At 35.2% G+C, this 16496-nt stretch overlaps 2 protein-coding genes and 1 long non-coding RNA gene across 13 annotated transcripts; 1 reads left to right on the top strand and 2 right to left on the bottom strand.

Annotated features, from left to right (window-relative positions):
- Positions 1-231: 231 nt before the first annotated feature.
- LOC107046060 (disks large homolog 5) lies at positions 232-12072 on the top strand. 7 transcript variants are annotated; one of them, XM_015268535.1, is made up of 10 exons: positions 232-504; positions 1211-1341; positions 1631-1648; positions 1819-1957; positions 2455-2803; positions 3068-3487; positions 3574-5562; positions 5674-6763; positions 6983-8436; positions 8564-12072. In XM_015268535.1, the coding sequence occupies exons 2-10, from the start codon at positions 1245-1247 to the stop codon at positions 8888-8890; spliced, it is 5883 nt and encodes a 1960-aa protein (XP_015124021.1). In that variant the 5' UTR covers positions 232-504; positions 1211-1244; the 3' UTR covers positions 8891-12072. The 7 variants fall into 7 exon arrangements, with proteins under 7 accessions (XP_015124021.1, XP_015124023.1, XP_015124020.1 ...); XM_015268537.1 differs by having other exon boundaries at positions 3574-5977; positions 6275-6763; XM_015268534.1 differs by having other exon boundaries at positions 232-371; positions 3574-6763.
- Positions 2369-6857, bottom strand: LOC114841619. Its single transcript, XR_003783177.1, has 3 exons — positions 6503-6857; positions 6206-6403; positions 2369-2611 (listed from the first exon to the last, which is right to left on the bottom strand). It is a non-coding gene; the product is annotated as an uncharacterized LOC114841619 (long non-coding RNA).
- On the bottom strand, positions 8182-16483 carry LOC107046062 (protein spaetzle 4). 5 transcript variants are annotated; one of them, XM_015268544.2, is made up of 8 exons: positions 16443-16483; positions 14167-14348; positions 13913-14068; positions 12830-13633; positions 12629-12751; positions 12498-12545; positions 12148-12402; positions 8182-8333 (listed from the first exon to the last, which is right to left on the bottom strand). In XM_015268544.2, the coding sequence occupies exons 3-7, from the start codon at positions 14026-14028 to the stop codon at positions 12162-12164; spliced, it is 1332 nt and encodes a 443-aa protein (XP_015124030.1). In that variant the 5' UTR covers positions 14029-14068; positions 14167-14348; positions 16443-16483; the 3' UTR covers positions 8182-8333; positions 12148-12161. The 5 variants fall into 5 exon arrangements, with proteins under 5 accessions (XP_015124030.1, XP_015124026.1, XP_015124027.1 ...); XM_015268540.2 differs by lacking the exon at positions 16443-16483 and adding an exon at positions 16330-16423; XM_015268541.2 differs by lacking the exon at positions 16443-16483 and adding an exon at positions 14874-16235.
- Between the last annotated feature and the right edge of the window lie 13 nt (positions 16484-16496).

Genomic DNA, 16496 nt, shown 5'->3' with positions numbered 1-16496 from the left:
TACTGCTGGCACCCTCCCTCATTCACCGAGCAGGCGAGCAGCGAGTTACTATTATAACTTCTATATAGCTGCTAAAGACTACAGAGCTACCACACAAATCGAAAGAAAATACGTTGGCAAGTATTATCCGTTGACTTGGTGTGTGTGTTGTGTGCTTAGAAATGGGAAAGGGGGGTGGGGGGGGGGGATATGGCAGAGTGTCGTGTACGGAAGCCCCACTCAGCCCCACTGTTGGCCTGTTGATCAGTCCGAGCTCTGCGCTCTTAAGGAATATGTAACCTATATTATGTTTAACAATGCGTAGTGTAAAAGAAAAAAAGAAAGCTATAGATTCCAAAGTGTAAAGTCGTCACACAGGAGACTGCATAACGGTGAGAAAATAGGAAAAACAAGATTGAAAGGGAAAAACTTGTATTTCTTTGGTCCTACATCGACCTAATACATTGTCCAGATCTGTGAGCAACCGATGAAAATGGCGAGTTGTCAGTCTCGTTGGTGCACCAGGTGAGACACAGTCGTGCAATGACATTTTTCCCAATCACAGTATGTAGTCGAATTAAGGCTATTAAAAGTCTTTTTTTCCTTTACACAAACTACAAATGTTTACTTCAAGTTTTTAGTTACTTGTAGAAAACATTTTTAAAAATTGATAGGGTTCAGCACTTGCGCGCATCCAATGCACGCAATTTATCGTTTCATCAAGTGTTGATTGTATTTCACACCATTTTTTTTTTCTTATGCAGGGAATATCACTTTTATTACCAAAACTTGCATCACTCTTGACTAATTATATTTTTTTAAATCCTCAAAACAATGATACACGTCATCATAAACCGATCGTCGGTCGGAATATACATAATACTAGACTCTCAAAGTTACAATCTTTTCGAAAAACATTAGTCATTGAACGATGGCATAAAGTTGACTCGTGATATCAAGAGTACATACTGTATATCCAAGTACCTACTTTTGAGAATTGACTTGTGATTGATATTATGATCATTTGTTCATTCACTCTGACGGCAAATGAGAAAAAAAGTATATATAATACCTATGTTAATAATCTTTACAAAACCGCCTTATCTCCAATGTTTTTATAATCGTTCCTTTTGGGCATCAAGTGAAAAAATGAACCCGAAAAAATATACGTATATTCATATTTTTTATCAAGCAAAAAAATCAAGGTTATATTGGTTGTATTGACTTTCAGGAAAAATGGGTCGGTGGAAAAATACTAGTGGTAGATGACCATACGAATTTGTAAAAAGAATACAGGGTGTTCCAGAGAAAGAGCAAAAATGGCATCAGAAGCATCATCTTTGGACAGTGCTGTTAGCAGTGGTGCGTATCATTCGCCATATTTCTCCAATTTATTTTCTAGACACTTTTCACCATTATTTGTATAATAATTATTATTATCACACATAACTTATAAATTGTGAAAGCGCTCTCTCGGTGCTAACGCAAGTATGATTAAGAGTTTCTTTTCGCAGTGAAAGCTAAAACAACAATGAGCATTCACAAGTCGTTCAGTATTGATTGCAGTGTCGCACAATTGTTGTTGTAAAATATGTATTTTTTCTTGTCTTGTCTGATAGCTTTTATTATTATTATTAATTATTTTTTACAGATGGGGCACTTCACATGGGTAAGCTTCTGCAATACATGATTTTATGAAGGAAACGAATGTTTTTATCTCTTGCTCTTTTTATTAATTTTAAAAGATTTATTTTCCTATTGGATTTTTTATTTCACATTTTTTTTCATGTTTTGTTAAACTGTCATTTTGCACGGATTATTATTGCTGCTGGCATTCAGAACGGGATAATGGAGGATACGGCAGTGTTGAGAGTGCAGTAGGTGGTCCCGATTGTCGTAACGACTATGATGGCTTGCAACGTGATCAAACTTTACACCCAATGCTCATTAGACATAAGCACTCGGATTCAATGAGACGGTTTGTGTTTTTCTTCTTTTTTTATTTTATTTATTTATTCATTTTTTCAATATTTCTCCACAAAATTATTTTATTTTTTCTTGTTATTCTATAAATAATTCTCCTTCAATTAATATTGCACCTGTTTTTCTTTACTCTCTCATGCTTTCCAATTCACACTCAGTTGAGCCATCGATCAGATCGGTTGACCTGATTTTCAATTCATTTTATTTTTATTGTTATTTTTTTTTATCCAACAATAACATGTGGCGTAGTCGTTTCCCTCATCCCCGAACCGTGTTATTAGGTTTTCCACATGTTTAACTCATAACTGATGGGGCACTTTTTTTTTTTTTCTTTTTAAATCTGCTCCGCACTATCGGTGAATATAAACTGCCATCGAGGTATTGATTTCTTTTTATATATGTATATAATTGTCACGTACGTATTATTGGAAAATGATTTTCAAAAGGACGGTAATGATGAATAATTTTTTCAAATCAAGTTTATCGTTGCAGATGTGATCACACTATGAAAGAATTGGAGTACTACTGCGGTCAGCATATTGTTGCAATGAATCAACTGGAAGCAACCTCACAAGAGAGCTCAGCTCTGCTGGGCACATATGGTGATCTTGTCAGCGATAAACAGCGGCTGGATCGTGAAGTTCAGGCTCTTCAAAAAGAGGTATCAGAATTGAGGTGCCAAAATCAAGATGTACTAGTTGCTAATAGTGGCAAGAATGATACTATAAATCAGCATTATCTATCAGCTCTAAGGAAATATAAGGCAATTGAGGATGGGTATGATTCGCTTAAAAAACGATATGATGATTTGTTGTCTTCACATTCATCCGCTGTTAATAAGGTATAGAAAATAATTTCATCTGAGTAATGCGTCACGGATGACAATTAGCAATATCAATCGAGTATTACTATTATTATTATTATTATTATTATTATTATTATTATTATTATTATTATTATTATTGAAAATAATATAGTTGTCGTACAAGTTTGCCACTATTATCACTAGTGTTGGTCATGGACTTGTTGAAAAAATGTAATGCAATGCAAAATGTATGAAAAATTACAAGTATCAACTCACAATATTGTGTTATTTATCTCGTAGTTGGAGTTGGCACATGAAGAAGTAGCACGATTCAAAAAACAATATGAAGAGGCAATTCAAGAAAGAAATGCAGCATTTAGGGAGAAAAATGGCTTGAAACAGCAGTGTACATCGGCAATAAGGCAGTGGGACATAGCAATGCGAGAACGCAATGAGTATCGTGAAGCATTATCCAAAGTACAGCAGCAACATGAAGATGCTGTGAAAGAAATCAATCAAGCAATGATGTTACGGATGAAAACAAGCAAAGATATGAAACGACTGACAGAAGAGAGGAATGCAGCACTCCATGAGTATACTTTAATAATGGGGGAACGTGATACAGTACATAAGGAAATGGAAAAATTGGGTGATGACCTATCTCAGGCATATGCTAAAATAACTCATTTGGAAAATCAAAACAAACAATTGGCAGATGGAGTAAGTGAAAAAATGATGAATAAAAATTGTTCATTTTGTTATAATAGTAATAATAATAATAATAATAATAATAATAATAATTACAGAAAAAAACATTGTCCTATCAAATTGAGACGCTGCGTCGTGAAATTTCATCAGCACTTTTAGATCGGGATGAAGCATTCAAAGAGTGTAATGTACTGCGTCAGAAATTTGGTGATTATTCGGAGGTTGCTAGTAGAGATTATAAAAATCGATTGGAAATACATTCGTACAATCGTGAACGGATAAATTCATCAAAGGAAACAGAATGTGAAGTAAATACTATTCGGGACTATTCGAAACGTGAAAAAGAGAGGATGGATGATTTGGATCAGGCAAATTTGGAAATTGATAGACTTAGAAAGCAAGTTGAGGCTGTTCAAGGGGAACTCGAAGAAGCTATTCAAGAAGCTGAGGTATCAAAACGTCGTCGAGATTGGGCATTCAGTGAACGTGACAAAATAGTACTAGAAAGAGAGGCTCTAAGATCAAATTGCGATAGATTGAGAAAAGAGAGGGATAGAGCGGTTTCAGAATTTGCAAGTGCGATTAGAGATTCTGATGATATAAAGAAACAAAGGAATGAAGCTTCAAAGGAACTTAAAGATCTCAAAGAAATGATTGAGAGTGATTTATTAACACGATCATCCAGTATTTATGGCCATCATGAAGATAATAATTCCAACGAATGGGATGTAATAACAATACACTTGGATCTCAGTAGATTGTGTCAAGATACAGATCGTGATTTGGGTTTGGTTTTAATTGGTGGACGTCAAGATCCTTATTATCCAAATGATACAGGGGTTTATGTTGCACAGATTAATGACGGAAGTATTGTTGGTGGAAAATTGAGAGTAAATGACTGTATAATTCGTGTCAACAATGTAGACTGCACTTCAGTATCAACTAGAATGATTCTTGAAACACTTCGTGCATGTACCGTTGGCTCAGCAACAGTGACTGTTCGTCGTAAACGATCAACACGACGATACCTGAGAACTACTCAATTACCTATTGGCGATACTATACCTCATGGCATTGCCTTGGAACTTGGTATTTATATATCAAAAATATCTCCAGGTAGTTCAGCCGCTAAAGATGGCAATTTATCAGTTGGCGATCGTGTATTAAATATCAATAGTAAACCAATGGATAGTGTTACATCAGCTCATGAAGCAATGAGCTTATTGAATGATTGTATTGCTGATGTATTGACAATAACAACACTCAAAGGAATTCCATTATCATTGGCTTCAAGCTCAGAAACAATGCCTGATACTGGTGTGATTTATGGAACAGATAGTAATAATAAGAGTCAAAAAATGGTTAACAATTGTTCACAAACTGAGCAAGAACGTATCATGTTAAAAGCAACATCTGATGATTATGAACGTCGCTATATGGCATCAAATTTCAATGAAAGAAGTATATATAAAGTGTCAAAATCAATTAGTGGTGATAAACCAAGTGGTATTAGTCATGCGTGGGATAATATACGTGAAAAAATTGATATTGTCAGAGGTAGAAGGCACAGTAAAGATCGTGATGATAAGAAAAAACAGCGTCACAGAAATTCTAGCCCAAATACATTTGAACAGGAGCAAGATGCAATAGCTGAATTGGATTCAGTAATTGAAAGTTATCATCAAAAAAAGACAATTACAACAACAACAACAGCAACAACAACAACGGTAGCTATAGGGGCAGGGACAGTAGCAGCAGCAGCAACGCCACCAATTACAACAATGACAATGCCAATGATTACAACGGCAACTTCAACGGCACCTTTATCAACATCAATAAACATTGCAAATAATAGTGTATTAAAGAGAAATAAATTGAGAGGTACTGAAAAAATGGAAAAAGATGGTGGTACATGGCCAAAAGTTCGAGGGGGTCCACTCATTCAAAATGGTACTGGAACAATTTTACATCCACGAAAAACAAAGGAGAGATTACCACTGAGTGTTCTTATTAATCATCCACCGAAATACGAGAGCTATAACTACAACAGAATATCAAATCCAATTCCATTGGGTAATTTTTCAAATGTAAGCAATCGTCATACTGTTTATAAAGCTATGGAAAGCCCAGTGTCATTCAGTAAATCAGGTCAACTATTTGGACATAAATCATTTACACCAGGTGTAATTCAATTCAAGGATATTGCTTCATTGGAGAAAAAACCAGCGAGTGCAGAATTTGAACCAGTTGAGTCAGGGCGTCTGAGTTCGAGTCAAGCTCCATCCGAGAGTAGCATTGATTATTCAGTTAAATCAGCCAATAATGACTATAGCCATCCACAAAAAAGGCGTCTTAGACAGTATGGAAGTAATGAAAGTCAACCAGATCAACCAACACTACAGCATAATCGTGCACACTCGCAACTCTATCCACTTGCTGCTATATCTATTAACAACACTTCAGCCTCATTGGCAACAGCTCCAAGACAACAACAATTGTCTGGTAATTTTTCATTTCCCCCTTATACACTTACACACTCACATCCACATCCTCATCAGCAAAATTCCTTACCTTCACGCTATCCCTCACCACCATCACTACCCCTAGGATCACAATCAGGTGAGTCTATTGGACTTTCCGATCGTTCCTGGTGTTTCGAGCCCCCATATAATAATCACTCTAGCCATAGCCAGGCATTTGGCCACTTGCACACTCCCTCTGTAGACTCACCTTATCAAAAATTGAGAGGACATCCAGTTGGTACTGCTTATGATGTACCCAATGCCTATACACCACCAGGTTATTGGTATGAGGGTGGTACATTTCCAAGAAAAAAGGAAAATCAGAGGTTCAGGATACCATCGAATCCAAGTGTTGTTTCCAAAAGCAGTGTTGGAAAACTCTCGACGGGAAGCATTGAACGAACATCTGAAAGGGGTAGTCCAATGTCAAATACTTTTAGGCTCGAAGTATTGAGCTCTACAACTGGTATGACAAGTACTGGGGATGATACTTTTACTCCTTTACCTGGAGAAATTCGAAGATTGAAAATTGATAAATCTGTTGAACCTCTGGGAATACGAATTTTTTGCCTTGAGAAGAAAGGTGTCTTCGTTTCAGCAGTCAGTGAAAATTCACTGGCTAGCAAAGTTGGTTTGCAGATTGGCGATCAATTACTAGATGTTTGTGGCATCAATCTAAGAACTGCTGATTATCCAAGTGCTGCCAAAGTACTTAGGGATGCACGTACTGGCGCTATTACAATGCAAGTCCAGTACAATCCACATAGTGAGTATTTTTGCACATGTCAAAACGGCTCCTGCCAAAGAGCCCCTTCCATTATTATCATTAGACTTAATTATTATTCTTATTTATAATAATAATAATAATAATAATAATAATAATACTCCACTAACATTTATTTATTATTGTTTATTAATATTATTATTCTTATTATTATTATTAATTCTATTTTTTTTTTTCCCAAATTCTCTTTCAAATATATAGAATACAACGAGCTTCAAGGCACAGGCTCATCAAGTTCTCCAGAACCTGGTGCAGGCGCAGATGGAAGTCATAGTGGTTCACCAACTCCATGCAATAGTCCTGAGGCACCTAGGAAATCAAGTCTTGAACATCATGAAACTTCGGAACCAGAAAGAGATGCAGCAGCAGTAGCAACAGCAGTAGCAGCAGCAGCAGCAACAACAACAGGCAAAACTACTCTGACTCTGCCACCAGTCATTCGTGAACGTGAGGTGCGAACTTCTGCTTCAATGGAGGTGCGAGATACCCAAGAACGAGCGAGAGAAATTCGTAATTCAGCATCACTTGATATCAATATTAGGAAACCAGAGCTTAGAAATTCCGCTACTATAGACTCTATACGGGGAGCATTAACACTAACGCGAGCACAAATGAATCAAGCAGTAACCACTTTGCAACGTCAAAATGCAACAGTTAGAAGTCCAACACAAGAGGAACAAAGTAGAAAAAGCCCTCCCACCATTGAGCCTCGATATCTATTTATAGAAACTCGTAAATGCTCAAATTTAGGCATATCATTAGTGGGTGGTAATGGTGTCGGAATTTTTGTTCATTCTGTTCAACCAGGCTGTTTGGCTGAAGATGCAGGATTGAGATCTGGTGATAGAATACTTGAATATAATGGTGTTGATTTAAGACAAGCAACAGCAGAACAGGCCGCTTTAGAATTAGCTAGGCCCGCTGATAAAGTGACTCTAGTTGCTCAATACATGCCAGAACGTTACAATGAAGTCAAAGACAAACCTGGTGATAGTTTTTATGTTAAAGCAATGTTTGATCGTGTCGGTGAAGTTGGAGATAGTTTGCAATTACGATTTAATAAAGACGATGTACTTTATGTTGATAATACAATGTTCAATGGTACACCGGGTCACTGGAGAGCATGGCTGGTCGATCAGGCTGGTAGACGTCAGCAGTGTGGAATAATACCGTCAAAATTTAAAATTGAAGAAGAACTACTATTAAGGAGATCCCTTGGTGATTTGGAGACAGATACTGGAAAACGTGGAACGACTAGTGCGCGAAGGAGCTTCTTTCGGAGAAAGAAACATCATAGATCATCTAGTAGAGATAGTAAGGAGCTCTCTACACTCACTGGAGTCAGTCTCGGTTGGTACAGTGATAGTGGAACATTGAATGAGGAAAATTTACCTGCCAGTTATCAGCGAGTTGAGAGACTTGATTATCCAACATTGAGGCCAGTTTTGATCATTGGACCTCTCAGTGAATGTGTAGCCACTAAACTCTTGCAGGATTGTCCTGGCGATTTTACAAGATGCCTTCCTGAAGCTATGCACTGCTCTCAAGCTACCTTGGAACAAGGATTGAGAGATTCTCTTTATGTTGATTATCGTAAAAAAGGAAGTTATTTTGAGTGCACCACTGTTCAAGCCGTCAAAGACGTATGTGCTAAGGTATATTTTAATCATTTAATTATTATTAGTATTATTTTTCATTTTCTCTTCCTTTACCCCCCTCCCCAAAAAATATATTTTTGTTGTTGTTGTTCTTGTTCTTATATACGTCAACTCTCATTTTCAGAATTCACACTGTATTTTGGACGTATCAATTGCGTCGATTGAACGGCTTCATAGGCATCAGATATATCCGATAGTACTCCTCATTAAATTTAAAAGTGTCAAACAAATTAAAGAAGTCAAAGACTCCCGATATCCAAGTGATAAAATAAGTGCCAAAGCTGCTAAAGAAATGCATGAGCAATCGCTCAAAATTGAAGCTGAGTACAAACACTATATTTCTGATATTATTCATGCTGGGGTCAATGTAGCCTATATCTGCACTCAAGTCAAAGCTGCTGTTGATTGCGAGCAGAGTAAAGCATTATGGGTGCCTCGAGGTCCACCCTGACATCCAAGGGGGGGCCCTCATAAGCCGCAGTGGAAATCAATCTAAATCCACTAGGGGAGCCCTCATTATTATATTCTAAATATACAACTTTAACGAGAGTGAGAGCAATATTGCCCAGGCATTCTGGTCATTGGGTTTTATGCTTCAAAATACTTTGCTGCTGGAAATTTGTAATGATTGTCATCACAATCGCGATGAGAGTACCTTTTAAATACAGTAAAATACAGTCCAAGTGGAGCTTTTATTAACGTGGTTTAAGTTTATACATTACATTATTTTAAAAAGAAAAAAGTCCGATATTTTCAAGTCGTTCTCAGATTTTTATCTATCGCGTGATGGAACTAGCTGCTACATTTTTTTTTTCGACAATGAAGAAAAAAGGGAATAAATAATAATCGACATTCAGGAGCTGCTTCAACAGCATTAAGGGGAAAAAAAAAATTTTCTTTCCACAAGTATCACCATAAATGGGTATGCTTGAGTCGTATCCCAATAAATAGATACTTATACATGTATATTATTTATATAATTGATTTCAACCAATTGAGCGTAGATGTAATATATGATTTCTTTCAATCAAGAGAAGTTTCTATAATTCAAAAGACTTTATATGGAAGGAAAAAAAAACTAGTTTTATTGTGGGATCAATGCCTTTGAAGGCTGTTTTTTTTTCTCTCTATTTATTATTTTTTAACTAGAGCAATGAAAAAATACGTCTATTGTTGTTCCGTTGAAAACAAAAAAAAAAAATGCAATTTTCATACACACTAATGATGGATTTTCATAACTTTCTAATGAGAGACAATATTTAGGCATAAGTTTAATCACTGAGACCAAAAATTAAGAACATAAACTGTACAAGTATGAAGAAATGTGAAGGATGTACACTCACTTTGTTATTTATCGATAAAAATTACATTTTTATAAAGAAAAGAAAAGTCGAAATCATGAAGAAGAAAATGTGATTAATTAAATGTCGTGTGGCCCTCAGTGGGGTCTGCATACATTAATTTTTCCTTCTTTTTAGAATGGGCTAGTGGAGACAGACAACAGGAGCATGTGTATACATGTTGGTATTAGTGTGGAGATTCTATATGACATCCCGGCGACTACACAAAAAAAAGCATTTTATCTTACACAGTTAAAATGAGAATAATGGGACCATTTTTCAATCCTCGCATTATACATACGTATTCCCCATCATTTACATGCCTGCTCCTAATGCAATGCAAGACGCGTGAATAATAATAATTCAATAAAAACGTGATTTCGATGTTAATATCAATCACATCACTGTGATACATAAATACTGCTTCAACATATCGTGAGAAATTTCCCGTTATTATAATTAATAATCACGACCAATCAGTTATTTAGTAATAAATTTTTCTATCAATTTACCTACTACCTTTTGCAATATATCAACCAAAACAATATTATATTATGTATTCAACAAGATTAACTGTACTAGAATGGTTTTTGAAAAAATTTTTCCATCTAAGCGGTGAATGGAATATCTATAGATGGATATTCAGTTTGTTATCGTACAATATAAATGTTGATCAATTTTTGGTGGATACTTGGATTATCAAACGGTGCCGTTTCGCTACCACTTGTTTGAAACTCAATTCCACACTGACCTACTTGTATTTGAATCCTTTTTTAAAGCTAGCGTGATTACATATTCGTTAGCTATGGAGTCATGAGAAGAGTTGCAGAAGTCTTTAGATACTCTCATTAGGAATTAACTCAATACTTTTTTTTTTTTTCAAATATATCTTTGTGCTCGTGCTAAGTGATGATGTTGTATGAAATGAAATACGTAAGTAGTGATTGAAGAAATTAATCTCCCTGGTATTGAAGTAATACATATCGCTTCAGAATTCAAAATATATTATTCTCGTTATTCAAAACTAAGGTCAAGACATACATGGTCGTGCACTTTGATGATTAATTGATAATACCTAATTGATAACAAAACAAAAAGATAATTTAATGATTGAGGGAAGGTGAATCACACCAAACTCTCTTCATTCTTTAATTTCTTCAAACAAATTGGCCAAACGGCAATTTGTCATAATACTTGTCTTTGTACTATCACCTTGCGGGTGAATAACGAGGCGACAATCGGAGAATTTTTTCCTTTTATGATGGCTGATGGAATAGAGGAAAAAGGAGAATATAATGGAGAGAGCATGGGTAATTGAGTTCGTTAATTGGAGTTTTTTTTTTCATTGTTAACTTGTACATTGGTAGGGACCAGCAGCAGGTTCTCAGAGTATTATAAATGTTCTTGCTCACTCAAAAATAAAACGTTGTGGTCATTATAAAATGGCAATTGAAATTTATAAGTTGACTATTTTCAATCGTCAATGTTACAAGACGAAAGAGAGATTAAATATTTTCTAATAATACACTACAAAAATAATGAACATTGTTTCGTAATTCATAAGATAATCGCAAATTATTCTGAACTCGCTTCTATATTTTTTATGAAAATATTGGATGTTTGCAATTCGCAATAAGTAAAATTTTGTCATGCCTTTCCTGTTCATTATTAGTCCACCATTGGTATATGATTTATAGAAACAATAACTGCCTGTAAATTTTATATTCATCGCTATACCTCTTTTTCATCTCGATATATAACTGTATAATATTGAACAACGTTACTATTTCACATAGGATGAATAGAATAGAATAGAAACTATTTCAAAGAGGTACATCTTCAGTTTTCCATCATCAAGTGATGGTAACAGTTAAGATTCGATATTTTGGCTGAGCAAAACACGAACATGGAATCGAATATTCATTAACCTTTTATTAATCTTTTAATGTTTTCTCTTCCTAAAACGGTTCCTCTACCAAATATTTCAACTCACTACTTGTGAATTATACTCCAATGCATATATTATAAGACCTCCATATAGTTATTGAAAAAAATAAATAAATCAAATAAAAACATGACTGAAAGAATGAATGAATGAATGAATGAATCAATCAATCAATCAATCAATCAATAAATTAATAAATGACAGTTGATTCCATGGACTTTGAATATGGCAGTTTGTGCTATAATGCACCAACTAATTCTGATAAAACCGACGTTAAGTTATTTAAATGTATATAGTGTTATTTCAGACGATATATTTCAATAAACGATGAGTGACATATAAATATAACATTAGCAGTGTTTTTTTTTTTTTTTTTTTTTTCAATTCACTAGCCTTGAATGTTTGCATTCTTTTTTTACTCACAACGGAAATAAAAATCATCGACGGCCGGGTTGACGTATCTTGAGAGTTTGTTTATGAGCTCGAGGCGACCTTGATGTTACGCGGAACTCAATTGGAAGATCATAACAGCGGCAAACACAGCAGCTTGGAAATTTAAACCAATCGCTGAAGATACCACGACATTCATTGTTTGGATCATAAGCAAGAAGCCGGTAGAGTCGGTATTGCTGCTCGCATTTACAGCCCTCACGACAGTACATTTGTTTATTCTCATCTCTATAAAAATAAAAAGAATGGAAAGAAAAAAAATCAAATAGAAAACATTAATGTCTCTATTCCACAATATAATATTAATATATTTATAAAGATACTTTGCAACAATGTTCAGACCATCAGCAGATCCTGATAATATTGCAATACTAAAATTGGAATTATATTTCATCACAATTCTCTTAATAACAAAATGGAAAATAAAATCGATGAGCTATACAATTGGACTTACGTGCATTTTTCCCAATGAAGAAATTGTTCAAAGGGATATAGATTGAGTAAAGCGAGTATTTCACCTTTTGTATTATTCGCCCAGAATGGAGCGACTACTTCATCCTTCACTGGACAAGCATTTCTGAAAGTAAAAAAGAAAAAAATCATCATCGCAATGTATAAATGACGATTGTCAATACTAATCATATGAGAAACTTACACTCCACGAAGTTTGAGAACTGGTTGTTCTTGCTGATCTTTAACAACAAAGTCTTGAAAAAGTTGCCCCTCAACATTTGAACTGTCCAGCTGGGTTGTTTCAGGCAGATGATACTCTGGACGCGGTCGGAATTGTTGTTGATTCCCATCCGAAGATGACTGTTTTTTATTTTCCCCCGTAGAGAGTTGGTCCGTTCGATCGATCGAAGAAACAGTTGGTAGTCGTGTGGTTCCATTTGTTTCTAAAATAGTTGCGGCATGTACTGTTTCCACTTCACTGGGCCATTCGGTTACGGTGCTGTCTGAAATATTTTCTTTAACCGTTTTCAGCATTGCAGGGATTTCATTAAAACTCGAGTTTTTGACTCGAGCTATTTCCGACAAAGTTACTCCTGATATTGTTGATGATTTTTCAATAAATTTGTCTCGAGTTTCATTTAAATCAATGACAGACTTTCTCAAAGATTTCATAGTTGTTGAAGTTGTATCTGTCATTGTTTCCGAAGCTGGAAAATCAAATTCGGTCGGAAAAGGCGACGTGTGAGAAGTCGTACTACCAGCAGTACTACTACTACTACTACTACTACTACTATTAATGCTATTACTACTATTACTACTACTACTACTACTACTACTACTACTACTGCTACTACTACTAGTGATAGTTGTTTCTGTTGGATTGAAGGAGAATCGCGTAAATGCCCGACGTTTTGGTAATTCACTGGTAAATGCCCGACCTCGATATTCATTAATTTTCTCCTCTTCATATCTTTCAAAATCATATTGATCGTCATGCATAGATCGTCTAGAAAAGAAAAGAAATAAAATTTAGACACATGAAATTTTTTTGAAAAACACGTTAATCAACCTTATTTTTATGTATAAATTGGAAAAATATAGAATGAGATGAGAATAATGAAACTATATATAACGCGATTTGATGACAAGGTATGAAATAAAATAATCCGTAAAATATACACTTATGTAGTAGCTACATAACATGAATATTGGAATTATTCAGTTGAGTAATTACAATAATCAATGAATAAATAATTCATAATTTGAATTTGGGAATTTAACTCACTGGAAATCATCAAAATATCTGTGATAGTTCTCTTCATATTCCAATTCGATGTCATTTTTTTTAAGTTCATTCTTAAGCACATTAATATGTTTTTCATCTCCATACATCCGCCGCATCAATCCTTGGTTCTCATAGACAAACCGTCTAACCGCATGCCTTTGAAAAAATATTACTTTAGAAATCGAGTTGAAATAATGGAGAGCGTAATTAATTATTGGTGAAATATTTGTCATTATTTATTATTATTCAAATACCATGGATAGTTGCTACCGGCAATTGTACACCAATTCTGTCGGCGAAAGTCACATGGGAGTTTTTCATAATGCTCTCTACCATTGCGTAAATATGGCTTACTGCAGGCAGACGACGCATCATAATTGAAAGTTGTTGATTCACCAGTACCAAATTGTCCGAAAAGAGCGTACAGCAATATCAACTGCAAACCATCAATTTTTCCACCTTGCAATTTTTTTATCTACTACTACTACTACTACTACTACTACTATATCACCGTCATGACAAATCATTATCATCATATCATGGAATATCATTGTATTCAGTATATATAATTTGAACAATAGAAAAGTGCAGAATTGAGTCAACACTGAAAAACAATTTTTTGTTAATAAATAGTCAAGTTCTTAAGTATTGTGGCAAGCGGAAAAAAATTTACTTAAAAAAAAATGTCAAATATGTATATGATGGAAATATTTTTTCTCCATCACCAAAATTCATTTTCAATTATATTTTTGACGAGAAATGATATTTGTATTGTAAAATTTCAGAAAGAAGCGACATTTATAGTAGCACGATATTAGTATTATTCAAAGACGGGTATTGAAAAAAAAGAAATATGTATTTTTCTTCCGTTCACTTGCTTCTTTGTGAAGTGATGAACTTTGCAATAATCATTAGCGTAATTCCATTAAAATGCAATTCCCCTATTATTAAATGCACTTACCAAAAAAACTGTAAAACTTACGCACTTCATTCTCACTTTATAATAGTAATCAAGAACAATTATACGACGTTTTTCCTTTAACTTTCTCAGGTCGAGGGTGAGTAAAATTTTTCTACTGCTCTTTGTTGACTAATAGAATCACTATTAGATGCGGACGTCTAGTATAAAATGTAATATTTTAAGCACCGGTGGATTTCGAACCGACAGAAATACTTCCGCAGTGGCTGAGGAAGCTTTCATCACTGGGTACCACCTATAATCCTCTTCCCGGTCCAATTGCTACTTCGGAAAATAGAGGAAGGGGACGCAGTGATATGGACGTGAGGAAGCGAGAGAATTAAAAATTTTACTGAAGATGAAGAAGAACAAGAAACGAATGATTGCGACAGTACGTTTAGAGTGAAAAAGTGTGTGCAATATATTTCACAGTAGCTCTTTCTCTTCTCACTCCCACCATTTTTTTTCTTTCTTGAACAGAGGTGAAACACACTCGTTTGACCGAAGGAAGAACAGTAGTGCTAGTGAGATGCAAAGGTGTTTCTTGAGTCGATGGAGTGAGACAGAAAAATATACAGGAGTAGGTCATCGCAAGTACCGTTAGCACTCTCGCACTGATGTGTGTCACGGGGACCTGACCGATCAATCACACTGTACAAAAAAATTGTTCTGCTTTTGTGAAAATATTACATTACTTTTTCACCCTTTCACCCCCTCACAATAACAAGTTCTTTGTTTTGCGGTTGAAATTTTTCAATATTCGTTTTCCCATAATCTCTCAATTGCATTAAATTCCTGAAGAAATTTACAAACTATCCAAACCCTAGAAAAAGCGTAAAATTTGATACCGACATTTCACGGGCACGGCGTTTTTCACGGCTCTCATAGGCCGTAGACCAAAAAAAGAGCCTTAATCGATGATCACTTCCATTTATTGAACATCTCTTGAAAACTAAAGGAGCTAAGGCCCTCAATCCCAGTGCATTTCATTACTGAGGAAATCTGCAATCTTTTAAGCTACATGGAGGTACTCAGAGGTCGCATTTTACCCAAACTCCACATTACTTATTAAAGCAATTAATTTTTCATCAATTTACGTTTTTTCCTCCAAAATATGTTTCAGAGTTGGAAACCAGAGTTCATAACAGAGATGTCAGACAAAATATGAATGTTTTTCGAGGCTCGAGTGCAAGAGCGTACACTCGTAGAAAGTACCTTGAATCCACGGGAAAACGTCCCGTATATCCACGATCAAAGTTACCGTGGAGCGTGTGAATAGACACTGCCCCAATGAAACCCTCAGAAGTGAGAGAAAATTCGCAATGAAAATTTTTAATTTTCACCTGGGTCAAGGGTCAGATCTTGGTTTTTTCCAGAGGGAAAGTCGACTTTCGGTAAAATGGAATGATTTTTTCGCTGAGTGAACGGTGATTCTGTATTTTTTCACGCATTTACTTACATTTGTGGATATTTTATGTTCAAGAATTTTTTTTTGTTCAAAAATCGCGAAAAACTCCATTATTATTATCGTATGCAATTTTACATGCAAATCATATACAATAAGAATACTACCGTAAGCCAAATATGACAACTGCGCAATGTGTCGGCGCATATCCATCATGGCAG

This window comes from Diachasma alloeum, unplaced genomic scaffold (genome assembly GCF_001412515.2).
Source record: "Diachasma alloeum isolate Michigan unplaced genomic scaffold, Dall2.0 Dall_scaffold_01188, whole genome shotgun sequence".
NCBI classification, from domain to species: Eukaryota; Metazoa; Arthropoda; class Insecta; order Hymenoptera; family Braconidae; genus Diachasma; species Diachasma alloeum.
The sequence above is the reverse complement of the archived record's forward strand: the minus strand, read 5'-3'. Positions and strand labels throughout refer to the sequence as shown.

What these genes read in the sequence shown, in the direction of transcription:
- LOC107046062 (XM_015268540.2), bottom strand. Translation starts at nt 16,389, where the DNA reads ATGGAGTTTTTCGCGATTTTTGAACAAAAAAAAATTCTTGAACATAAA. An exon ending in GTTCTCAAACTTCGTGGAGT is followed by an intron (nt 12,752 to 12,829) that starts GTAAGTTTCTCA and finishes TTTTACTTTCAG; the next exon opens with AAATGCTTGTCCAGTGAAGG. An exon ending in GGTCTGAACATTGTTGCAAA is followed by an intron (nt 12,403 to 12,497) that starts GTATCTTTATAA and finishes TTATTTTTATAG; the next exon opens with AGATGAGAATAAACAAATGT.
- LOC107046060 (XM_015268534.1), top strand. Translation starts at nt 1,245, where the DNA reads ATGACCATACGAATTTGTAAAAAGAATACAGGGTGTTCCAGAGAAAGA. An exon ending in AGTCCAGTACAATCCACATA is followed by an intron (nt 6,764 to 6,982) that starts GTGAGTATTTTT and finishes TCAAATATATAG; the next exon opens with AATACAACGAGCTTCAAGGC. An exon ending in TCAAAGACGTATGTGCTAAG is followed by an intron (nt 8,437 to 8,563) that starts GTATATTTTAAT and finishes TCTCATTTTCAG; the next exon opens with AATTCACACTGTATTTTGGA.